A 26,169-nucleotide genomic window follows, 5' to 3' on the forward strand; every position below is an offset into this window, starting at 1 on the left:
GACAGGTTGTGGAGAGAAACCAGGAAGTGTTTTTCCACGAGGACAATCACGCCAGGAAACCTTTTGCATTCCACACAGCCATCTCCCTTAGGAAACCATTTCCTGACATAAATCAATTCAGCATTGGCATCTAATATCTCAAAATATACTTGGTAGTCCAACCATTAGGTATAATGTGACAACAAAGTAAAAGAAAAATCTTGTTGAGATGCACTAAAGGGTGGCCCTGAATGGACAAGTGCCAGTAAACACTGTCGGGCATACAAGGAAGTCAGCGTCGCAAACACTCGCGGGCACTTGGAGAGGTTTAGCAGCACGTCCGAGTGGAGTATTCCAGACACAGCCACGAACGAGAGTACGGAGGACGCGAGATGCAATTAGGAGAGCAAAAGTCCAAGCGGTTTGCTGCAGGAATGTTTGCGAGGGTGCTGGGAAAGCTTTAAAAAGCTAGCGCTAAGTTTAGAAGAGGTTCCTCCCCAGGATGGGACCTCTTGAGGTAACTCAACAAGTTAAAAGACGAGGGTGGGAAAGATGAGAGAGCTATCAATATTAACTTACCACCGAGACCTCCTTTCCAAACTCTTAAATATTTAATCGTCCTTGGACAGCTCTGCTGCTTCCAGCCAGTGGATCCTTTCTACAAGACTGCTCCTGTTCCAGCTCAATGAAGGCCTTGTCCCGTGGCACCACACTGCCCAAGGAACGGGCGTCTCCAAAGAATTCAGGGTTTTTTTCTCTCTCTCGCTTTCCCTCCCCACCACAGGCAGCTTTGGGCTGACAGAGCTTGGGTTCACTGTCTTACTAGAAGAAGGACCGTAAATCCTGAATTTAGAGCAGGAAACCTGAGCGTGTCGACGGGCTTCATTTATCAGCCACAACACTCTTTCTCCATCTCAACCAGAGATCTGGAATGCTCAGAGTGTTAATAAGCCTCCAGATAAAGACACTGAGCTCCTCTTTTTTTCTCCCCCACACAAGAGAGAAGGCAACGTTCAGACTGTTGGTGTTCTGATGGAAAGTGGAGAAGAGGAACCAGTTTGGCGGTGGTGTAACGTGGCAACTGACAACAGAAACTGGAAAGACACCTCTCTTTAGCTCACGCACACACAAACACACACACTCCCACCACTTCCTTGTTGAAGTTTAACCCTGACATGAAGCTGCAGCAGAAACTGAAATCTGAAGCCAAGCATACATCAAACATTGCCATACCACCAAGATAAACAGAACATAAACGAATGACAAAGAACCCAGAGGTGTTGACCCGAAAGCTACCAACTTTCAGTGCCTACATGGCTCTTATGTTTTCACAACGAGAAGGAAGCGAATGGCGTAACGAGAGCAGTAGTAGCAGCAGCAGTAGCAGAGAGGCCGGCCCGCATCTCATGAGCCGTGCATCACGCCAAGAAAGCATTCACTGGAGCATTTCAATTTGCTTTTGTCCCGAGCCTCCCTTCACTGCCCCAGGTGGAGAAGAATGGCCGAGTGCAATGAAAGCCACCAGTAGAAAGACTGATGGGCTTTATAAACACACATGCGTACAAGACTTCAACAATTTGTTGCTGTTTAAGATCAATCTTTTCCATAAAATTGTCAACCCAGACCAGGACAGAATATATTCTTTTTTCTTTTTTTTTTTTAATATGGCTTCTGAAAAATATTCACTGCCGTACAAGTGTAAAAATAAAATTTGCAATAGATGTATTGTGCAAGAAGCGAGACGTGCATGTTTGGGAAAAGTCACTTTATCAGCGTTAGCGACACTTGCATATAAGCTACACTCAAAAAATAAGGCAAGCAATTGATGTGTGAAAGGGCTAGCCAACCAGTGGCTTATCCAAACTAGCAACAGTCTTTTGGGTTTATTCAGTCTTACGCTTTAATCATATTAAAAGATAACAAAAAAGGAGCGCATAATGTTCTGGTTGTACGATAGTGTTTTGTCAGTTGCTTCCACTATTCATCAAGGAATGGCAATTCATTTTTATTTTAATCACAAAAGACAATTTCACTTACAGTACATTCAGACCGTGAAATCCCATTTTAGGCGCGAGGCTGTCATTGTTTGCCACAAATCATATAAATCATTGGCTTCATCGTGACATCGCACTACGCAAACAATCCCAACAGCAAGCTATCATAGTTTATACTCGTTGGTTAAAATTAAAAAAAGATTATCAAACAAGAATGACTAAAGGACAGCCTGAGGCTAATCTACACCGTAAACTTGACGTTCTAAAATCAATTGTGCTGATTTTTTACTTTGACTTTTGATTTGAACGCATCAATTGTGGCCATGTGAATGTACACTGTGTACTTATTTCTTTTGTTAGCGTTTAGCAGTGGTAGGCTATATTAAATTATCTTACACAAATAGGCTACTTTCAGGATTCGTCATTAGCAGTGGTGGCCCGCATTTTGTTTTGAGCAACAGGTTACATAATTCCACAAGTAATAAAACTGGCAAACATTAAATACTGAGATTTCCAAAATAAAACTATGTGAAAAAGTAACTACTCAGAACTAATATTTTCTTATTGGCTTAAATACTACACTGGATAAGAATTATGTAATGATCATATACATTTTTCATATCGTGTCATGAATATTCAGGGACAGTGCTGGTTCTGGCAGGACCACCAGCACCCTTATAGGCTTAATCCAGGACAGTAGACCTTGACTATGTGTTGGCAATTATAAATGTGCCGTAACCGTTTGGCCTTAGAACTAATTGCTTTTTATTAAAATTCCTTTGAAATAGTTGTAACATTATCGGTTGTGGACTTTATTTTGAGACTCCAAACAAAGCCAAACACCAGAATGGCAAAAAGTGTTGAAAGTTAACAGGAGCTCCGAGTGAGTCCATTACACCACCCCAGAGTTGGAAGAGCAGCGGGCTCATCGACCAACACCGCAGCAGCCTGCCAGAGAAATGTGTCGAGCGCAGCAGATTCCTGCCAGGCTCCTCCTCGAGGAACCTGCCACGCCAGGGGAACAGAAGGAGCATCGCCACCATTTTGATTTGGATGGCTCTTCTTAGCTGTCGCAGCATACCGCGTGTCAAGCTCACACACACATGCAAACACACACGCACACCCTGCTCGTCAGCAACATTGCACACTATAGTCACCGCTGCAGAACACCAACACACACACGCGCGCCTCTTGATAGGCTGAAGGCCTTTGGGGTATTTTTCTGTGGAGTCATTTAAGTTGAATTGGCCGCAACATGAGGCACATCTTGAGAACTTCCTGACAGGGAATGTGCACCAATGCTTCACACATATTACCCACACGGGCACGGTCAAAACACCGCAACGGTCGGTCAACGTATGTGATCACCAGTCATGACTTGATTTGTCCATCAGTCATTATTGTCACAATCAAACCCTGCCGTGCGTGTGTGCGTGTCATTCACTTCCTCGTCTAAGTAAAGCCAGATCAAAACTATTCAATGTGGAGGACGTCGAGAAGCACATTCCTTATGCACAAGAACGTCCAAGGTTGTCCATTTTAACGCTCTTTATCAGCAATACAAGCATAACGTTGACATTGCTAACGATAACACGTAAAAGCAATAAAACAAATGAGTGATGACAGTCTAAAATCAGTGAACACTTCTGTTTGTCATCTTATTAATGCCTGAAAAAATAAATGTAATACTTCCAAGCCAGAAAACTGTTTTTTCTATTAATAGAAATTGATCTGGCTGAGCCAATATGGTTCTATTGAAGTCGAACAAGTGGCAGTCATTTCTATCACGTGATAATTTGAGGTAGTAATGATAATTATGAATTGATACATTTGGAAATGCAGTATTCAAAAATTAAAATCTACAAGTTTTCAGACCTGATCTCAAGTTCTTGAGGTCATAAACTAGTAATTGAGATTCAAAGACAACACTCACGCCTCTGCTGGCCACAAATGAGTAGTACACTCAATTGTGAGACAACTGCTTCAAGATACGATTCATCAACAACCAATAATTGGTAACTATCCCATGATGCCATCTGGGTGCACACCAAAATTTAGGATTTTGTGAAAACCGATTCAATAGTTTTTGCTGTTTTGTGTAATCCACATAAAACTTCTCATATTAAAAACTAAAATAAAAACTACCAATTTGCTTGCAACAACTTTTTTCCAGGTCATGGTAATGCATAAAGGTTGAATCAAAGTAGCTGGACTGATGACTTGGGCAGTTATGCTAATAAAATAATGAAAATAGCAATGACAATGTCCCTAAACTCATATAGTGTAGTTGTTCATACTTCATACCACTAACTATGTTGAGATCAAACAAGAACATCAGTGCCTCTGCTGGCCACTGTTGAGTACTGCGCATCAATTTCCCCTCAACTGATGTTCTTCTACACACAATTAATCTTAATCGAGCAACAGTTCCCTGGTTAATGATCAATTGTTGATCATTATGCTCTGAACCATACTAGAAACACAGAAAAATATAATCTGATGGAACGCAATCCAGAGTAGTTTTTCGCTAAAATATGACTTCCTTAATGTAGCAAATAATAAGTACACGTGGAGTCAAATGTTATACACCGATCACAACTACATACATGTGATATATATCAAAGGAAAACTATAAGTTCCCATAGTCCGACTGAAGATGGCAGCCTGACTTCTGCTGCTGCTTCTTCTACTATGTCCTCGTCCATCTGTCTAGCCCTGCAGCTCCATGTCAAACACCACCTTTGTTCTGCACCCCCCCTCCCTCCCTTCCTCCACTCCCCACTCATCTGCCAGCCTCCATTTTATGCTTGGAGCTCCACTGTAAAAAAAAAAAAAAAAACACTCACACGAGCACCTGACCCAAGACCAGTGACGGGCAGCCAGGAGACGCATCAACACAATGACAGCACATTTGCAACACCATCATCCAGTCAAATCAGCAGGAGGAAGAGGAGGAGGATGGGGGTGGAAAAAATGGTCACCAGATTTAGGGAAGCGGGAGGGGGGGAACATATCCTGCTCATGCTGGACACTTGCATGGCAGCTCCTAATGGAGGACACAGGAGAGGACAACCATCCGTGCTTTGGCTTCTCCTCCCCGACTAACTCACTAATCCCTCCACCGTTTTTTTAGGAGGATGAGGATCATAAAATAAGCCTCACGTCTTAGCGATAACGTTTATTTCCTTGAATGAACTGACGGACACGAGCGCGAACGAACCGGGAAGCGAGGAGAAGACACTTGACTTTGGGCTGACATGGTGGCCGTTAAATAAAGAGGAGAAGAAGCCTCCCAGTGGAAGAGGAGGAAGAGGAAGGAAGGGGGTCAAGCTCTTTCCAGGTCACGCATGAGGCGAAAAGCTTTCCCATGATCCACCAATGGCGACGTTCTCGCAAGACCTTGAAAGCCCCAACCGAAGCGCCCCCTCCATGAAAGTGCTATCGCGTCGCTGCCGTTAAAGCGTGACAAAATAGAGCGAATAAACAGTCAAAACTCACCGCTGCAATCTTCTCCTTCTTCTCCAAAGTTGTCGGTGTCATGCGTGCGCCCGCTCCGGCTAGTGGGTGATCGCCATCTTTCCTCCTGCTTCTCCTTCTCCTTCTTCTTCTTCTTCTCCTTCCTCTTCTTCTTCTTCGCCGCCGCAGCTGTAGATGACCTGAGCTCCTCCGCCGAGCGGCTCGCAATCACACGCGGGGAGGAGGAAGAGCAGGAAGACAAGCACCTCCACCACCACCACACCAATGATAATGTGACGAACGGGTCACACAAAGGAGGAGAAGGAGCAGAAGTTCGGCAGGCGACGAGCGAGCACCAGAGGGTGCGCGAGAGTTGGACACAGGACGAGTGAGCATCGGCGGAATGGACGCCCGAGAAGCTCATCCTTCATCGGCACTCCACGCCAACACCAAACCGCTAACCCGGGAGCCCCTAACCGGCGCGCTCCCGTGCAAACACAGACACGCGCACGCAGCCCCGGCGACATTTTCGTGTACATTTTTCCATACGCGTTTGCGTGCGCGTGCTACGTCATAGGGTTATCTACAGTTCAACGGTGGTTGCTGATGATGAGGATCCCCCACATATTCTGTACCACTAATCATTGTGACACTGTAATTAAAAGTATTTTTCCCCAAATCAATCTTGAACTGCATTTTGCATTCATCACTATACTTGTAATAAATCCAATTTGCATTACAGTTTTACAGTTTTCCATTACAGTTTAAATTATTTGATATAATTATTCAAGATATGAATTTATAACTTAGTATATTTGCATGAATTCAACATATGCACATATTTTATCGCTCGATAGATAAATAGATAATCCACACATTTAATCAAGTGTCTAATCGGATACCAGTGATGTCATGCTGGTACTGCTCACAGCCAGTAGGGGGCATATTCGGACACGACCCGGAACTTGCCATAATAGGTTGTGATCTTATTTTAATAGACTTTTGAACGTTAAGTCACCTCATACTTTTCTTTTTCTTCATAATTTTGACTTTAAAATCTGTAGATAATCTTAGCAGTCAGCACCACGGATCATTTACACTACTTAATGAGGAGCCAAGCCAATAAAATGTGGTCAGTGATGATAAGACCAGTTACAGTGTGAGTGGCACAGTAGAAACATTGACGCTGCCTCTGCTGCAGACTGGCTGCTTTCACTAACAAAGAGGAGCCCCAAACAAAAGGTGTTCACATGCACATGTCAGTGCAAGGGATGGCTTTGTGGGTGATGGGGGCCGGGGGGGGCGAGCTTGGGGCAGCAAGGAGGAGTGGTGGCGCCAAGGGAACCGCGCGTGATGGGACATTTATCCGCCTTTGATGGCTTTGTGTCATTTGTGATGATTTTCACACTAAATCTTCCAGTCGTATGATAGATAAAAGAACTTATCATGAGATAAAAAAATTGTCATTTTATTATGAGCAGTACAATGACTTAATTATATTCACATTAACAAAAAAAACTGTATTGTTAATAAAGGCAACAGTGTAAAACTTTCCTGTGAGAGGAAAAAAAGGATGGGAAATTAAATATTAAGAACATATAAACATATAAAATAATGTGACACCTTCAAATGGTGTGAATCATGTGACGTTGAAACAACAGATGGAATACCTTCATATGTTGCGTTGTGGTGACGCACTTAGCCCCATGTATTTCCCCGAACCACTACAGAGTACCCTGTGAGTGCCAGGTAGCAGCCGGGGGTTTATCACACTGCTTGGACATATGGCTTCTGCAGCAAATCTGATTAATATGGGATGGCCTCCAGTCCTGAGTGCAGGACAGACTGCACCAGAGCATCGGGGCGAAATCCTCACCCCGCTCTTTGCCACGCAACCCCAAATCTGCATGTAATGCCAAGCATGGCTAAAAACAGACCAATTGACGGGGAGTCACACAATCCAAAAAGGTGTTCATTTTAAGCAATGCGGTATCCATCGTAATCGTCATATCTGTGGTTGAATGTGCTCATGCTCCCAATGGAGGCAAACAAAAGAAAAAAAACGCTGTCATTGAACCTCCAGCAATACTTCCTGGGTTAAAAGAAGAAAAAGAAGAAGGTCGCACAGCTTCCCTGTGAGCACTGGATGACTAACCTTAAAGAAGCAGACGTACGATGTGCGTCAAGAGATGACAAATAACACATCACGAAAGGCCCTCCGCTTACATCCGGGTTTAATCTTCCTTGAAGATTCTTATTTACAGTTGCTATGGCAATGAGGCGTTTGCAGTCTAAGGTGCCTCATCTTTGTCCTCTACCATCATCTGCAATAAATCTGCCCTCCGAACTGAAAAGTCCCCCAGGTGAGAGGGAACAAGCAAACAGTGAACATTCCCTGGGATTAAAAACTGCTGCATCCACTCTTCCTTGGTGACCTTTGACGGATGGACAAAGCCTTGGACTGCAGCTATCTCCAGAGACAGACAAACAGACAGACAGATAGAAAAGAATGCCTGGGGAGCCTTGGAATCCATAGACCCTTCTTCAAATGGCTTTCCGAGAGGTTTGGGATGAGTTGAAAGGGCCCATTAAAGTAAAGCCGGGGTCCTCAGTGTGATGCCGGAGCAGATTCATCACACAGAGCTAGGCTAAGATAATGACGGTCGGGATGTGACAGGTGGGACGCTGTCAAAACAACAGCAAAGGCTTCTCTTTTTCACACATTCCTCTGTTGTTCACAAGCATTCCTCTTTTGTCTGCCTACTGGGAATTAGTCTTGAGATGCACATTATTCCCTAGAAGCCTCACACTATTTCACTTCTGAAAGCTTTCTTTTCAACAGCCAATACGGTTTGACTAAATTTGGTATGCAATGTTAAAAATTTGCATCGTGAAGTTTCACTTTTAATTCTGCTGGTTGGTTTACTGGTCAACGATCTGTTTGTTTAGCAGCTAGACATCACGTCACTGATTTATAGACCTTTGGATTTTGGTCAAGCAGGGAAATTCATGCCTGCCCATACAAAAACACCAAGGTTAGCTTAGCGCTAACCAGCAGCAGGTATGACGCAAGCGGATGGATTTAGCAGCGTTAAAATTAAAACAATAATATTTTTTGCATTAAAGATATATGATAGTCAATTCATATGAAACATATTTAAGGTTAACATGCCGTGAATCAATCTGGAGAATCGTTCCAGTTTCTCCCTATGGAGAATCAATTGCCCACCCTGGATTTAAATTGTCCATAGGTGTGAATAAGAGTCCAATTGACACCCACGACCAAAACAATGGATGGATGGATCACAACATTGTGAACCCAACACCTTGCTTGGTGTAAAGTTGTGAACCATTGACAAACCCTCTGTTGTTGTCTTGAATAGACCTTTGTAGCTACAGCCGATAAGAATGTGGTCAGACAGGATGAGAAGGGAAGAGTGAAGGCCGAAGGGGAAGGGAATCAGGGTGGGGATCGTGTGTGTGTGTGTGTGTGTGTGTGTGTGTGTGTGTGTGTGGTTTGCTGGACTGGTTGTATTTGAGACACATTTGTCATTTGCTCTTCCTTCCACCTGCTCTCTATCGCCCTCCCTCCCCCCGTCATGCATCCTGCCAAAGGAGGAAATGCAGCCTGATGTCTGAGGACAACAGTTGGATGCGGAAGTCTAGTTGGATGTGGATGTGAATGAGACAGAGGAGATGTTAAATGTATTTGTGCCGGTTGTGCACCAGCTCTATGTAAATCAACCTCAGATTACTCCAGCCTCATTTGCTATTCATATATTTACAAGGTGACTCACTCCAGTCAAAGCAAGGTGCTCAAGAGCTTCTCTTTTTTTCTCCTTCAGCGTCCTACCAGAAGAAAAAGCAGAAGTCGTAAGCCTTCCCTCGCAAGCACCACAAGATTCTGCATAATAGGCATTCCATCAGCAAGCTCCATTTAATCAATTTTGCCTGTCAGAAGCATCTTGGAGTGTGGAGCAGCGGGAATAAGATGCACACAAAATAAAAAAAAAAGGCTTTGTGATGTTTGTCCATCACGTGAGACGCTAAGCAGGTGTCAGTGCTTCTCCAAGGTCGTTTTGCTTTTTTTATTATTTTTCTCATCTTTGTTGTCTCCACCAAGGCTCGTCATAGTTGACAAAAGGGAATTTCTTTGGTTTGGAGAAAATTCTTTCGGGAAAAATTCCTCCCTTTATACATTAAGGTCACACGAACAGTGAGAGTCGGAGATTGCGGCTTGATGAAGAAAACAGTACCGCATCCCCAGTAATGAAATGATTAGAGGAGCCAATAATCAGTAGTGACCTTTGCAGGAAGTCACCTCTCTTGTTGTTCCTCAGCTTACTTCGCATGCGCTTCATCACGCACAGGCAGCACAGCAACAACAACAAAAAATGGGGCAGGGACAGACACACCGCTGGGGATGGTCTGTCAGGACGTCTCCTGCTTTATATTGAGAAGCTAATATGTGGATGGAGATGAAAACAGGAACCCAGGTGTACCAGGTCGCTCTCTGTATGTGTGCACAATTCAATCAAAGCCAAGTCACATCTGCCTTCCCGCTCACTCTATTCTTCTTAATTTCACTCCAATACGCCGAGCTGTCGCCATGAATGATGGATGAGAAGCGTCAATGCAGCAGCACTGTCGGAATATAAACATTTTTTTGTGCATTCAAGGAATATCAAAATACCTCATTCTATTTTCATATCTCAGGCGGACATTTGTACTCACCGGACATTTCATCGGGAACCTTGTTGAAGTCCAGTAAAAGAGACCAAAGTGAGATTTTAAAACTGCATCATTACAACATATACTAAAAAAAAAGAAAAAAAAGAAAAAAAAAAAAATCGTATGAAATAAAGTTGGCTTTTTAAAGGAATAAAGTCGTGATATGAAGGTCATAATGTCAAGCCACTAAAGACACAATTTTAAGACAATTTCATGTGAGTAGTCGTACCATTTTGTGGGCAAAGGTGATTTTTCTAAGGTAAGGTCAACATATTTAATAAATCAGCTCACATTTAAAAAAAATCAGAAAAAGTAATCATTTTTCCCAACAAATTTGTCAATTCAAATAAATTGTAAGGCCCCAATTCCTGCCTAAAATTTATTTTTAACTTTTTGCGAGAACTATTTTTGGCTGACTTGTTTCAAGACCTGTGCGTGCATGTGCATGTGCGTGTGTGTCATTTACTGACAAAATGATGAGATTTGGGCCAGCACTGATTAGATGAGTCCATGTCTGACTTTAATCCCTGTTGGAAGGAGCATCAAGTTGCATGCGGCGGCGGGCACGCACACGCACGTTGACACGCTTGCAACTTGGCATCCAGATGTATGTTGATCCCCACCCCATCCCCCAAATATGTGAGAATCTGCATCTGCTGTAACTGTAACACTGGCCGTTGTGGCGTTCTCCCAAGCTGCTTATTGACGTGGAGCTTTAACCTGCATTCATTTCACTCACACACGTTCCTTTGTTAGACCTTGCACACACACAAGTACAGCACCACGTGCCAGCAGGGGGTGGAGACTTTGTGAAATTAATCTGCATAAACAAAATAATGGTGTCAGTCAACTCAGTATCAATCCCTCCCACTCCATTGTTATTCAAAAACCTGAAAAGAATGTAAAGAAAAAGGTCATATTATAGCCTAAAAGTTGTCTTAAGTTTTACATGGTTAATTGAAGATGGTGCTTCATCTTCAATAACTAAAAAATATGCATGAAGATGCTACACAATCTTGTCTTCCCCTCCCCATAAGAAACATTTTGTATTAGTACACTTTGATATTCTGCAGCCTGTCTCGGATGACACATCTTGAGGAAAAATCGCTTTTCTCCGAGGTGACCACGACGCAATTAGTATGCCACCAAGAGCGCGTCTGCGATAGGAAACGCACAAGAAATGAAGAAAAGATGATGTGTTTGGCGAGACGCCGTTAATATGCTTGTCAGTCCAAAAAAAAAAAAAACAGCCGAATAGAAAACAATCCAACCGGATGTTAGTTTTTGGAGAAGCCGACACCCAAAACGCATTTACGCAGAGAAGTGACGCATATAGAGACTCATTTATCTTGAATGTCATTTAAATGCGGAGCAGAGTGACACTTCAATTAACTAGCAGACCCAAACAAACTTTACCTGTCAACGAAATAAATAACCCATTGCCTCGATCCCTTTTGGACCCAGCGCATGGCTTAGCTAGTTCACCTAATTTTTAACAGATCCAGTGTCCGATGTCATCATCTATTCATATTCATTCACTTCTAAACTGATTCTCTTTTTTAGACGTGGCTTGTTGTCGGTGTGGAATGCACATCCGTGCGTGTCAATTCAGTGTGGCGTGAAGATGCAAAACTCTTCTGTATAATCATATTCACGCCCCACAGCAACCAAGCACTGAGTGATTAAATTTGATTCAAAAAGCCAGTGGAGTTTGTGGTATGTTCTGCAGAAGCTAAAACTAATAGTGGTTTTAATATCATCTTTATTCCATGAAGCTCCTCGTGGCGGTTGTGCTTGTCTCGCCTCTGCTGTGTGATCGTTCTTCATCATGTTGTACGGTGATGATGATGATGGATATAATAGCGCCAAGGTAAAAGAGCCATTATGCCGTTTTTCATTGTTGATTTTGTGTCCCTGATGGGTGATGACAAGGCTCATTAGTAGGGAGAAGGTCGGCGGCGTTAAACTTGTGCACTTAAACTGGACGACGATTGATAGGCAGACGAAATGCAGGAAAAAAAACATTATTTTCTCACATACACTGGCCAGATGGGTGAAATTTAAGGATGATCCTGGAATTAGTAAAAATAAAGTTTGTTGCAACATTACTTCCAAATCTGTTTAATAGGTTGCAAAAATAAATGGAAATAAATATACTGCAGTTGTGTCAGACATGACCATCCTGTCCTGTCCTCTAGTTGCTTCCTTTGCATCAATTGCGTATATCCTGTTCTTGTACTTGGATCCTCAGTGTTCATCCATTTCCTTGCTCTCAAGCTCTGCGGTCTTGCTTGCTTTCTAATGTATTCTGACCCCCCAGCTTGCATTGCTCTTATGCTCGACAACAATGGAGAGGGAGGAGGTCACTGCATGCCTCATCCAAGCTCTTTGGCTTTCCTCGTATGCCCTCTCTCTGTCTCTCTCTGCACTTTCTGTCTTTCTTTTTGCCTCCTCAGCCCTCTGGGTGAGGTCGTCCTAGCAGGCCGCCGCTATATCTATCACTTTGACTGTCGAGAAAAGAGCTGAGACTAGGCACATTGAAGGAGGCGAGCACTGCAGAGGGGTGATATTGTTGATCAACCAAACAAGAACACCAGTCATATCTTGGTCACAGCTTTGATTTTATGTTGAGTCTCAGTGATGTTGGCCAAGAAAGCTTTGTTTTCTTCTTCAGCTCTTGTCCTGACAACATAGCACTAACCCATCAGACTCAAAAATATATATACCTTCATTTTCAATTATCTGCTCAAAGGATTACTTTCACTATCCAAGGTTGTAGATGCTTTGTTTGTTGAACTAAATGATTCGGCTTTTTTTTGACACAGACGTCTTTAAAAACAGGATATTGTAAGACATGTTTGATGGAAGTTGATTGTGTGATTCATTGCACCGAGTAAGGCTTTGATGCACGTGGGTGGAATCGGGGATTTGTGCTTGTTTTTTATGCGGATGACCTTCAGCGATTCATCTCCTGCTACTCCGCCGCTCAAACGTCCTTGAGCAATCTACTGAAGCCTGCAGCAGCGGCGGTGGCATCATCAGCGTGTCATCACCGTGTGAGATGGAGCTGCTCGCTATGGCGGCACCTCCCAGTGAAGCATAAGAACATAAAGCATTTTGGTGGTGAAAAAAAAAACTGCAGCTGCATAAAATATTGTCTCAGTTTATGTCACATTCAAGTTTTTTTTTCCAGAAGCAATAAAAAGATTATTTTTTAAAAACACCCTAAATGATGGTTTGTAGCGGGATTAAGCACCAGAACTTTAAATCTAGTGTATAACAGCGATTATTGTAGGTTAGAGGCCATAAAATGTTTGAGCAGAGTGAATGTAATACAGCATGGATTGTCAACCGGTGGTCCGCGTCCCTCAAGTGGTCCGTGGCGGTATTGCAAGTGGTCCGCGAAATTAGAAATGGAAAATAATTGTAACATTTTTAAAAATAAAATGTATTCATTATTTAGACTGGATTTATTTTCCAGCTAATTTTGTGAACAGTCAACTGACGTTTTCTGTGTCTTCCTGGAGGTGTTTCATTAGAATAAGTCCCCCCCAGTCAAAACTCAAATTTTTATGAAATTTTAAGTTGGGCAATTCAATTAAATATTTATAGCTTCCACTAAAACAAATAAAAATGTAACTAAGATGTAGAGTTTTTGAAAAAATCAAAACAAACAAACTTGCTCTAAGAAATCATTAAAACTAAGTGAATGTCTAAAAAAAATCAAAACAAAAACAAAGTAAAATTAACTATAAATAATATATAGACAATCCAAAATGATTATTACCCTGGTCAACAGTCTGATTATTAAGAGCACAGACAATGTCAGGATGTCAATTCCACTCCACTTCAAGCTCCTTCACTAAACGCAGCATCAGCAGAGGAAGTCTTCATTATGTCTTCCACCTCTGTCGCCGTTATTGGACCCCGTCGGCAGCCATGTTGAATGATTCATCCCCAAAAACGCTGACTCCTGGCTCAGTCGCGGTCTCATATTTCCAAAGCAATGGCGCCTTCAACTGATGCTAAATTATCTCAGCTCATGATGACAACTGGAGGAAAAAGTACATCTTACCTGTTTAGCCAGAAATTTCTAAACAAATGTTTTCGGCTGACACAATTCACACAAAATACAAATTGTTTGTTTTACACTGCCTGTAAAATCCTATATGTCTCTTCAGTGGATGGCTTCCCCCGTCCCTTCCTCCGTTTTCTTTTTCTTCCTTCACAATGACCTCGGTGGCGTTCTCATGGCAACACAATCTGCCACGTCTGAAGGATTGGATTCTTCTAGGACACCGGGAGCTCTGCTGCCCTCCGTCTTGCCTCCTCGTCCATCCCGTCCTTCTCCTCAGCCTATAGTTATTTTTTCCTTTCCCTCATTTATTGGCGCTGCTGGATGCATCAACAGCATCTTCTCCTCATTTTGTCATCCAGATGAATATCAATCATGACGTTTTTTTTATCACGTAGTCAATCAAAATGTCATTTCATTTGCTGAATTGGACAATTGATATTTACCTCCCACTGAGTTTTTTATCTGTCTACTGAAGTGTCAGTGGTCAACATTTGAACACATTCAAATATTACCATAGCATCTATGCTAACTATAATGTTAGCATTAATTAAACTATGAAATTACAATTTAGAAGGAAATGTGTGTCTGATGCAACTTTGACATCTTGCATGGAGTTGAAATTGTCATTGAAAGGTTGATTTGAAAATTTCATGCATGATAAAAAAAAACAGCTTTGGGGTTCCTATCAATGTAAATATTGATGTGCAATTCAGACACCAAGTCTCATGTTTGTAGGTGTGCGGATATATTGGGTCACAGGAAGGACACACAGCTGTTCCTTAGCTTTCTGAAGCCATCTGCGACACCAATTCCCCCAAAACCTCCAAATCAAATCCGAGCTGGCTCTTTGTGTGTGCTGCTGCCATCTTTGCATCCACAAGGTGAGCTGCCACTACTCTTTCCTCTTCTCCTTCCTCTGGTTTTCCCTGTGACGCCATTGTAAACGGGATGAGTGTGGTTGCATTGCTGTATTACGGCGGGATAAAGTATCAGTGCTGGTAATCTTCCGTGGATTAATGGCTTCTTCTTTATCTGCGGCGGCGGCTGCTCCGCTCAGATGTCTGGGCCGGGCCAGGAGCCTCCTGCTGGAATACTAATGATGGACAGCTCCTTGCACCCCACCCACCTCCCACATGCTATCCCTCCTTGTGTGTATGTGTGTGTGAGTGTGTGTTACCACAACCCCTTCCAAGACCCCTGTCGTCCCCTTTGTGAGGAAGTCGCTGCCTTCTTGTCCCGGCTGACACCTGCTTTGCATATACAGAAGTGGTATTGGAGATGTGGACCAGAGGAAGAGAAAGACTTCATTGGAATAAAATGAAGCAGACTGATAGAAAGGTAGCCGTGAATGAAAACGAGGCACAATGGAAAATAAACTCCAATCCTCCCCAATGTCACGTTTACCCACAGACGTGGACCCTCTCGTCTCAGAATATCTAGTTGGTCCTTTATGAAACGCAAAAAACACCAGCTGCCTCCTCAGTGGAGGAAGAAAGGAGAAGAAGAAGACGAGGAGGGAGGACGAGGAGGGGGAGTGAGTCAAGCACACTATGTACCAACTGGCCATGCTGATGTGAACAAAAGAACACCTTGTATACCTTTTTGGGAAGGTAGAATGTTCCAGATCTAGAAGATCCACTTCTAGGGACGGTGTGTCATATTTCAACATTATAAGTGAGGTTGTGTTTAAAACATATGAAAAATGACTTTTATGAAAAAATGCAGCGGGACCAGGTAGTATGGGCAAAAATGAAGTAATATGGATCCACACAACATTGCACCGCATTTCAGAATCAAATGGATTGCAAGCCTTTGATAAAAAAAAAAAAATCTGTCTTCACCCTTGAGACTGTGCTGCTGTTTTGCTTAGCAATGAGTTCAGAAAGGGCCTCGAAAAGTAAACATAGGCGCACATCACACTGGGGAGTGGCCACATGTCAGTGTCAACTTGAGAAAGAATTATTATTCGAAACATTCCAAAACTTTCCATTTGAGACTCACTACACCTTTTTGTATAGGTGCTGCTGTTTTGGTCGGTAACATAATTCCCAGAAGGTAGAGTTTGCAGAGTGAGCACCTGTCAGAGTCCACGCTGACACGAGTCATTGTAAAAACATAGTTCAGAGTAGTCCATCCTAAGCATAGCGTGTGATTATGTGTGTGCATCTGTGCGTGCATATGTGTGTGTTTGTGAATGAGAGCAATGCCACATCCTTGTTGGCCCTTGTGGCCATTACATTTTCCTCTTCTTTTTCTACTCCGTTTGCCCCCCTACTGTCGAGCAGAATCTTTTCCTGTGTGGTCCCAATCTCGCCTTTTATCTTCCACAAAAAGAAGATGACATCGATTGCATCACCAATGGAAAAAAAACCTCAGGATTAAGACAAGCTTTGATCGTCAGAAGTGCAAAAGTTGTGTGTATCAAAATGTGGATGCAGGCTTTAGCAGCATCTTTTGACATTGCTGCCAAGGACCTATGTTGAAATGACAGGAGGTGCTTTTCCGCCATCATTTTTCATCATATTTATTACTGATAAATTTAATGTTAAGTCCAACTAGACTTGGCGGCTGAATTTTTCAAAAAGTCTATGAAACTGATCTTCACTAGGATGTACATTACTTGAACTCAAAGCAGTATTAGTAAAGAATAAAAACCCTGAAAATATGGATTAATATGACAATGTTATTTGGCGTATGAATGCTGAAAAGAAAGGAAGCAACTATAAAGGTGGAGGTGTTAATGTGCAAGCAAGTCGCTTTGGACAGCAAAAGCTCCTCAGCTTTGTGTCCTCTTTAATAGCCCTCCTTTGTCGCACACACACGCGCGCGCACACACACATACACGCACACGCGCGCACACACGCATGCTTTATTTGCTTCTAACGATTGAACACTCCCAATCACAATGAATAGAAGGATGGACGTTGTTTTGCTCTTTATGTCCAAATGTCCTCGCAAACCCAAAGATCTATCAATTTGTCCCCTCGAGCATAGAAAACTCGCACGCACGTACACAAGCATGCAGCTCCACAAAGCCACCCCCCCCCTACACACGCACACACACACACACACAACACCCCATTCCAACCTTCTCGGCCTGCAGCTGCTTGCCAGCCTGTCAATTCCCAGGCGTCAAGAAGCATCAATGCATTCTGATGACACCAAGTGGTCATCTCCGGCACTGCAACATCCATAGTGGATGGAGTAGGAACCTCCGTTTTTCACTGGAAATACGTTCCAGTCTCCTAAAGGGAAATAATATGAAGCGTAGAAAATATATGTATATTGATTACTGTATATGTTCAGCTTACTTTTTATTAAACACAAAAGCGCTGTCAATGAAATTCCATTGAAAAAATGACAAATTCCCTGATGTGTTCTCTGACGAGTCAGTCAATGGCGAAAACCCATGAAGAGTTTGAAATGTACGGCAGGTGCATCATTTCTAGAGTTTCATCATCTTTGCTTGTCTTCCTCTCTTTTTTTTCCCATTTGGATTCACTGCAGAAATCCCCCACTGCACCAGGTGCTGATGTTACTCTGATGCAACGCTATATTCTATAGTAGAGTTGACAAGTATTATGCTGTATGCGCTCCAGCAGCTTTTTTTCCCCTCCATGAGGTCCTGATGTTTCATGGATACAATTTTTCAGCCTATATGCACTCCCAAGACATTATATTAGGTTACCCATGCACAATCTAGATCCAATACAATACACATAGATTTTATTTTTATACCTGAACATACAGCTCTATTAGTATTTCATATTGTTTAATATTTAATGTTGTGAAAAAATTATGTATTTTTTTTAACGCATAATTATATCTGCATGACATGTATATTAGAGGTCATCAATGTGGTGGCCTCAAGGACCACGAGTAGCACATGGGCCTGTTCTAAAAATAGCTCGCCAGTGATGGCATATTGGGATTTCCTAGGATGGATGGAATGATGGATGGACTAGAATAAGACCAGAATAATTCTAAGGCCTAAGAGCTTTGTTTAAGGTACACATATTCACATTTAAATGTCGCTTAATCTTGATCCCAGCAATTAATCAGTGAAGTATTTCAACAGAAATTTAATTTAATTCCACACAATTTATTCATCAAAGAGCTTTGTTTTCAAAAGTGCAATGATTTTTTTTTAACAAATTAAACACAATACAGAATATAGTTATGATATAATAAAAAAAGATCATATCTGCTTTCAGTGTAGGAAAAATAGCATTTGCAGGAAGCATCACAGTATTTACACACAGAAAAAGCCATTCAGGTGCTTAGCATTGATCCCAAAACCCGGATAGAGATAAAGCTTAATTTCAGAATAAAAGAAAAATATAATTCAAATTAAGACACATTTTTCTGCAAGTGTGCATTGGGCTGAAAACATCACAGTAATGTACCTCCAAAATAAGGTGCAGGCTTGATTGCAGTTAGCTTAAGAAAGACATTCCACCAAGGCAACCATGTTCCCCAACAAAAAAAGGCTATGTCAGGTGTTCTTCTTTGACTTGTCTTTGGTCTGGAGGTCCCCATTCGCCCCGTTAGCTGGAGACTGTCGGCGCTTTTTGGTCGGCACGCTCTTGGCGACGTTATTCGTCGACGGCGCGGTGAGGGCGGCGTACGGGGAGAAGCCGGCGAAGAGAGTTTTGTGGAGGACCGATTCGATGGGGGCGAAGGGCGACGTCGCCGAGCCCGTCAGCATCATCCTCGTCTGGAAAATGATATGTAACATAATAAAACAATGTGTAACCATCACGAGTTTATCTTGAGAGAATAAATGTCATGAATAAAATATGAATTGAGAGACCTGCGTTGAGTGGAATTGGCTTAATAAGTTAATGTGACAAACACTTTGCTTCTCATTAGTGAAACGTGACTGATAAGAGCGTTACTATGAAGTAAAAATAAAAAAATAAACAGCAAGATGTAAAGGCAATTGAATCTGATGAAACACCTCTTTGTACAAAATTGTGACGAATCAGAGGTGAAAGGCGCTGTCGGGTTTGTCAGACAAGGATCGAGTGATGCAAGGCTATGGAAATGATGCAAAAGTCGCCGCCCTGAGGGTAACATCCAGCTTACAACAGCCGAGGCGAATAAGATTTAAGAGGTTGAAAGGAGCACAAGCACGATTTAGTGTTCCAATACTTTTGTCCCCAAGTAGCATGGGAGGTCAACCTACAGCCCGTGGGCCTTAAGTGGTCCAGCATGAAATTTGTTGGAACTTTTCTTTTGGATTCCCAAAAAAAGCAAACACTGTCACAAGTTCCATTTCCAATTCGGTGGTTCTCGTTACAATCTAAAAATAATTACAGTATCGTGAGATTCCGATAAAACCGAAGAGTGAGATTCCGAGCTCATGACATCCGTAGTTGTGACTGACCTTGTTGACCACAGTGAATGTGGTGTAGATGAGCATCAGATGGTGCGTGTGGAGAGGCAGGTAGTGAGTCTGCTGCAGAGCGAACAGCACCGCCCCAATCAGGGTCACCTTGGTGGGACTTTCACAGAAGCACACACATACTCAATTAAGTTGCTGTCTAACACATCCATAAAACGTTTTTAAAAATATGGATGACTAAAATGTATGCAAGGGTTTACTGTAAAGGTCAAATTTACCTAAACTGGGCCATTTTAAAAAATGTGCCAAATGTGCATCCAACTAGGAACCAGGAACACGAAATGTGAAAAGATAGTTTTCCAAAGGACTCACTAAGACATTTTGAGGAGCTCGTTGGTTTCCGGTTTCCACACGCCGCGGACGAGCTGCTCAAAATTACTTATCAGACCTCCTCCAGCTCCTAGTGGACACAAAGGTCAGGCACGGTATCCTTGTATTAAATAATGTTTTGCAAGACTTCACAGTGTTGAAATACTATTGATGGATAAACTCTGACTTTCTTGAATACCTCTGGCCCAGCCGATGGCGATCATGACCAGCAGTCCGTCTTTGTACTTGTTACGCGCTTGTGTGACGCCGCCCAGGACCTTCCACGTGCGTGTTACTTCTTTCATTATGGACAGAACTAAGCGCAAAGGGGGCAGTGCCGTGCAGCTGTACACCAGGTCCAGAGGGCAGTAGAACACAAGGTACCTGAGCCCCCCCAAAGGAAACACTAGTCAGCAGTGGTGGTAGTAACACCCTTTTACCAGCCGGGGGCAGTGTTGATTCTTAATCTAAAAAAATATATATATTATATATTTTATTTTATATATATATATATATGGTTTTTTTTTTCAATGTTCAAAATGATTTACCTTAGACTGTATCCAAATTGTGGGATTTTCTTTTTTCTAAACCATACACAAAAAAATAATAACAAAAGTAACCTTTGCAATAGATATATGACGTGTATTTTTAACTGTTCATATAATAACTATGTTCGTATTTTTTTTTAAATTTCATGCACTGATCGGTTGGCACTTTTTAAATTTCGTTGTACATGTGTGACAATGACAATAAAGATCTATTCTATTCTATTCTATTCTATACAAATAGTTGGCCCTCTGGATGGCCTGCCACCCTCTAATAATATGAATGGCCTTTGAATTTATTTTTCAATCTGAAAAACCATACCAAAACTTTTTTTTAAATCCATTTCTGGGGTTTTCAAATAAGTATTTGAAGATGTTTTTAAACTGTAAAGTTATTTGTCCTTCCATATATCTTATTAAAATCCCTTGTATCAAAACGTTTCTTTAAACTGTCAGGGTATTTTTAATTTACAAAAAAGTCCTGTTTTAAAATGCTAAAATACAATGTATTAAAGTAATTTGTCTCTTTTTCCCCCCCCAAATCTGATTAAATTAATTTCTGTACCTGCCCCCTTAACTGATTCACTGCCAAACATCACAGTTACAGTACATATTTGGCATCAGCCTCTGTTCTCACGTTACCTTAACTGCAATTCCATGTTGTACCAGCAGAGAGAGACAGTCTTCAGATTATAAAGTTGGAAGCCACTCCATTAAAAACTTAACCTCTTTTTGTGACCTTATTGTTGCTTGTGTTAGGTTTACCAGAGGAGCGAGGCGAGCAGGACGCTGGTGCCGTTGGACAGCGGCGCCACGGGTGGTTCGGCCAGCATGATGCCGGAGAGCACGGCGCCGCCGAAGCAGTACAGCATGGAGCTAAACCAGCAGGCCAACGGACTCACGCGGGACACCTCCAGAGCTCCTGCATGGTAAAGTAGTTCAGTACATATTAACTAGACTCAAGTAAATAAATGCAGCATACAGTACAATGTGGTTAAGAGGATTAGGAGCTAATTGCCTCCAGTTAAATACTACTCAATGGTGCCTCCTGTTTCAAACACTGGATTCATTTTTACAGTTTAAAACTATTTACACACCATTTAACATCATATCTTGTGACTGTCTAACAACATTACACAAGTAGCCTATGATGACAAATAAAATAGAAATAATTTATTCCATCATTACCTCAGAATGATAATGCCAAATTATTATCATAGGTCTATTTGACATACCTGATGTACTGTAAATAAGGAATGCATTCTTTTGTTTTTTTTAAAAATCCAAAATAAACAAAGTTGAACATTGCCATCAATTTTTTTCATCAGTTAAAGTGCCTTTTTTGCTAGTATAAACAAACTATAATTCATTGTTGTGCTAATACATCTGATTTGGGACTTTAGACTGTACACCAAACCAGTAAGATAAATTTAACCAGTCCAGTGTAAATATTTAAACAGTCACTTTGTACTAGAAAAGATGGACCGAGAGGTCAAAAGGTTAAGAACTCCTGCTCTAGACATCTCCGTTAGACCATTCGGTCCTAGCTCGACCTGGCTGGTGCACTTGGCTAGCCCTTCAGGTAATCTGGATTAACCAGAGATTAAAGACTGCAAGAGAACCGGTGATAAACTTGGATTAACTAAACCTCAGATTTATTCTACAGAGGGTGTCGGGCAAACTCCACACAGGTTCTTCAACTCTAACTGCTGATATCGGGACTTTGCAAGATATTTGCCACACCCTCCAAACGACATAACAAACCTTATCTTTGCTTACTTCTAGCCTGAAGAGATGCATCACTACGTTGACTTTTAAACTGCTCTTTTTCCTTCACATGCAGCCTGCTTCCTCTCAAATAAATCCAATGTCCACACAGTCGTTGCAAAATAAACGCTGGTGACAGCACTTTGGCAGAAAACGAGTTTGCTAGCCTAACAGTGGCCACGGGCCTTTATTTACTTAACAGCGGTTGGGGGAAGACTTTACACTTAGTGGTCCTATATAGTAAAATCTATGTCAACTAAAAGTGGTGTTTAAAACATAAGAATTATTATTTGTAAAGAAGAACGTAGAAATGGCATGACAGGTTAAAGTAATATCAAGATGTTGTGGAGATATACATCAGAATTTTAATAATTCCTAAGTAAAATCATTTCTTCAATATTGAGAGCTGATTTTAAGTCCCGTGTTGTAATTTTAACATTTTTAGATTTAAATATTGTCCAGAGTAGTTGCTATTTCTGAGAAATTATTACTTAATGTACTTTTATTAAAATTAATTAAGCTCCGCCTTTACACCTGCGCTTCCACTGGTAGAGTCAGTGCACTTTCCCTCCTCCTGTATTTAAACCTGGTAAGTAAAACTAAGTGGAAATCTAGTCAGCTAATGAGGAATTGATGCTGTGAACTGCAATATGTACTGTACAATGAACATAATATATGTTAAAAAGACTTGTTTATTGTCAGGAATGGACGACAAATATGTCCACGTATGTGGCTAACAGCTAGCGAGCTAGGAAGCTAGGGTAAAATTAGCCTTGTTGATTAGCCTTGTTACTTAAGTGTTGGCTACCAAAGTAGTAGTAGTAGTAGTAGTAGTAGTTTCCCTTTAAACAGGCTAACAATGGGAGAACAGCTGCCTTTCACTCCTATTAATCCACACAGTAACACAAATGAAGCAGTTTGATTTGTTGATAATTATGCACAATTTATTTGATGGTCTCGCGTGTACACTCAAATTGAGTTGAATAGAAATAGTAAGAACGAGACTTTGAAGCGTAGACAAACTAGACATCATTACAGATGCCGTGCCAAGATAATTCAAGACCAAAGCACAAGGCAGGTTTCATTTTAGTATACTTTTGGTGAAATTTTTTTTGGGGGATGATTCTAATATGAAATATGTGACTTGGCTTATTAACAGTTGAGAAACCGCATTAGCGGGACAGCCACTATTTGAGGAAAGGACCCCCAGGAGTGCCTCACAGGAATTGGAGTGCGTGCAGTCAAGACAAGGGAGGAATAAATACAGCAGAGAAAGAGGAAGCGAGGTATGGCCAAAGGCATTCCTTTCCTTTTTGGGAACAGAATATAGTCTTCTTGAATGTTGACTTTGTTTTATTACACTGCATATATTTATGACACTACTATGTCACATGCATGTTTTTGCATGTGGTGCATTTGTTAACCTCCAGCTTAAGTGCGGTGTCACTTGTAAACTGAGATGGTCATAGTGGGGTGTTAAGAACAATGGGTGAAAAGGTTACAGGCGCTCGGATGCTTTGTGAGGCAAGTTCCAAAATAGACCACGCTAACTTGACGACAATGAACTCAGTTCAAGTCCACCTGTTCTTTACGCCATTAGCACTGTGATATAATGTCAACGAGAAGGCACACGCTTGCATTTTGACACAGTTACACGTTCTCATTTTGTCTGCAAATTTCTTGTTGCCCTTTAGTCGCTTGAAAGCATTTGTCGCTTACATGCTTTTTTTGTTGCTGCTTTTTTATCACCCAGTGTCCTAACATGTCTGTACTTGCCAAATGTAGCTTTATTTCTATATGTCCATAACTGGACTAACTTGATCTCAAGTAAGACATAATTAGGGTGTTTAGTCTTAGTATTTCATAACAGTTTGATGACAGTTTAACGTGTTTAGTCTTAGTATTTCGTAACAGTTTGATGACAGTTTAACATGTTTTATTGTGACATTTTAAACAAAGGAAACTATGTTTCTGTTTGTCAGTGAACAGCGAACCTCAATATCCGCTTAGTTGTGGTTTGGCATTCACAAATTTGAATATTAGGACTTTTATTTTTAGACCCTTGCGCCCGTTTTTGTGCTCAAGTCAAAGCATTTGAAAATGTATCCATCTTGTGACAACAGTAGGCAACTTAAGCCATCTTTTGGTGTGTTTGGTACTCCGGGACTTTTTGTTGACTTGTTGCCCCAAAATATCTTGAGCAGTTCAAGGTTTTGTTTTTTTCACAAAATTGTATTGTCCATTCCTTAAATGCTTCACTTGTTCAATATTTGCAACATCAGAAGCTTACTGTAAAACGATTGTCCCGTGGGTGTGTCACAAATCTACGATTATGTGATTCAATGCGATTTATACAATTTTGTTTGTACATGTAATGAATTACGTCATTAACCACAACTGCAAATATATTTAAAACTGCTCTAAGGTTGACCTTGGATTAACATTGCATAATATTTTCAATATTTAGACTTATCTTTGTATTTGCATTGTAGTGTTTGAGTCTGGAGGCGGAAATGAGTAAGAAAAGGTCACGCGCAAGTCCGTTCGTTTTGACAGCGATTAATTTCAGGCTTTGCAAGAAGGAAATTAGTCAAATTGCTCCACTGATTGACTGTTAAGGGAAGTTTGGGAAATTGCCAGCGGTTGGATGCCAAGCACACCTGAGCTTACCTGGCTGCTCCCTCAGAGCCATGACCGACACGATGTAATGCGCCGTGTCAAAGAAGGGAAACATGGACAAGTTGGCCAGTCCATGAGACAGCTCGTCCAAAGAATCCATAAGTTGCCAATAAAGTTCTATAACTTAGAATGTTTTAGAAAAAAAAGACAAGGCACCAGTCCAACTCGAAACATCTGAGTGAGCGCCTTAGCTTGAACACCGATGTACTTCCGCCAAAGCGGGAATACAAAGAAAGAGCGAAATTACTCTCAAGGCAACGGTAAGTTTGAACAACTGAGGTCGCCGTTCGTCAGCGGGCAACAGTTCGGCTCTGAAGCCACGGTGTTCATCCCCTGGTGGCGCCGTTGATCAGTGCTGTCATAGTCACATAAGACGGAATTCCTGCTTCGTGTTCCGCCATAGTAGCGATGCTGCAGGAGGAGCGAGAGCAAGAGCTGCCTTGTAATTGGCTCAGAGGGAGCTGGTTGAGCCAATCAGGTGTCACGAAGTGGCAAAGGCTCGACCTCCGCCACGAGTACCTTTCATGCTTGTGTTTACATGGAATAATATTACTATTGATACGATTGCCATAATCGATAGAATGGGATTGACATATCACTTCACTGGTTCTTTTATCTCAAACAAATTATTTTAGGTGCATTACCTGATTGACATAGTTTAACAAATGAACAACAACAATATTTCATCTCTCTTTTCTGACAATAAAACCGACATGAACAATTTAGTAAAAGTCAGCACATTTTATACATTTTGTGATTTATTTCTGTCAAAAGAACATTATTTTAGTTGTCAAGGATTAACAAAACAAAATATATATATAGAATTCTGTTCTTCCATCCATGTATAGTCCAGTCAGTGTTATGGTGTCACGTACTGGTTACAGAAATACTAGTAAATTAAAACTTTGGAATTTTAAAACAGAAAATAAAAGTAAATAACACAAATACCATCGAGGCAGAAGAGCGCAGACATTGGGGACTGATTAAATTCAGATTATCTTTAACATTTCTAAATTGTGGTATATTTACAATAAAATGTGCCAAAATTATAGAGTATACACTGAAAGTAATATGCGTGACACATTTACATCTTATCACTCACCTTTAAGAAAGCGTTTAAAAAATATTCTGTCAACTATAGCGTTTAAAAAAATATTCTGTCAAGTAAGCATTTCTGAAGAAAGTTGTACTGTGCCCAATATGCCGCTAGAGAGCAGCAAACAT

The 26,169-nt window shown here is 41.4% G+C and overlaps 3 protein-coding genes across 5 annotated transcripts in view; 1 reads left to right on the forward strand and 2 right to left on the reverse strand.

Annotated features, from left to right (window-relative positions):
- znf462 (zinc finger protein 462) overlaps nucleotides 1–5,902 on the reverse strand; it is a 28,801-nt gene extending 22,899 nt beyond the window's left edge. Inside the window, exon 1 of one of the 3 annotated variants that reach the window (XM_037264977.1) lies at nucleotides 5,472–5,902. The gene's annotated coding sequence lies outside the window, so the exon portion shown is untranslated. Of the gene's footprint in view, nucleotides 1–558; nucleotides 1,124–5,471 lie in introns of those variants that run through there. The other 2 variants (XM_037264975.1, XM_037264976.1) reach the window with 2 other exon arrangements.
- A 12,040-nt stretch (nucleotides 5,903–17,942) lies between these two features.
- tmem38b (transmembrane protein 38B) lies at nucleotides 17,943–25,352 on the reverse strand. The gene is made up of 6 exons (XM_037265366.1): nucleotides 24,937–25,352; nucleotides 21,265–21,421; nucleotides 20,154–20,338; nucleotides 19,958–20,045; nucleotides 19,628–19,745; nucleotides 17,943–18,955 (listed from the first exon to the last, which is right to left on the reverse strand). The coding sequence occupies exons 1-6, from the start codon at nucleotides 25,043–25,045 to the stop codon at nucleotides 18,734–18,736; spliced, it is 879 nt and encodes a 292-aa protein (XP_037121261.1). The 5' UTR covers nucleotides 25,046–25,352; the 3' UTR covers nucleotides 17,943–18,733.
- The window catches only part of LOC119131173 (inactive tyrosine-protein kinase PRAG1), a 31,178-nt gene continuing 28,477 nt past the window's right edge, over nucleotides 23,469–26,169 (forward strand). The window contains exon 1 of the mRNA XM_037265365.1: nucleotides 23,469–23,552. The gene's annotated coding sequence lies outside the window, so the exon portion shown is untranslated. The remainder of the gene's footprint in view (nucleotides 23,553–26,169) is intronic.

The sequence above is a fragment of the Syngnathus acus genome, chromosome 12 (assembly GCF_901709675.1).
Source record: "Syngnathus acus chromosome 12, fSynAcu1.2, whole genome shotgun sequence".
Taxonomy (NCBI): Eukaryota; Metazoa; Chordata; class Actinopteri; order Syngnathiformes; family Syngnathidae; genus Syngnathus; species Syngnathus acus.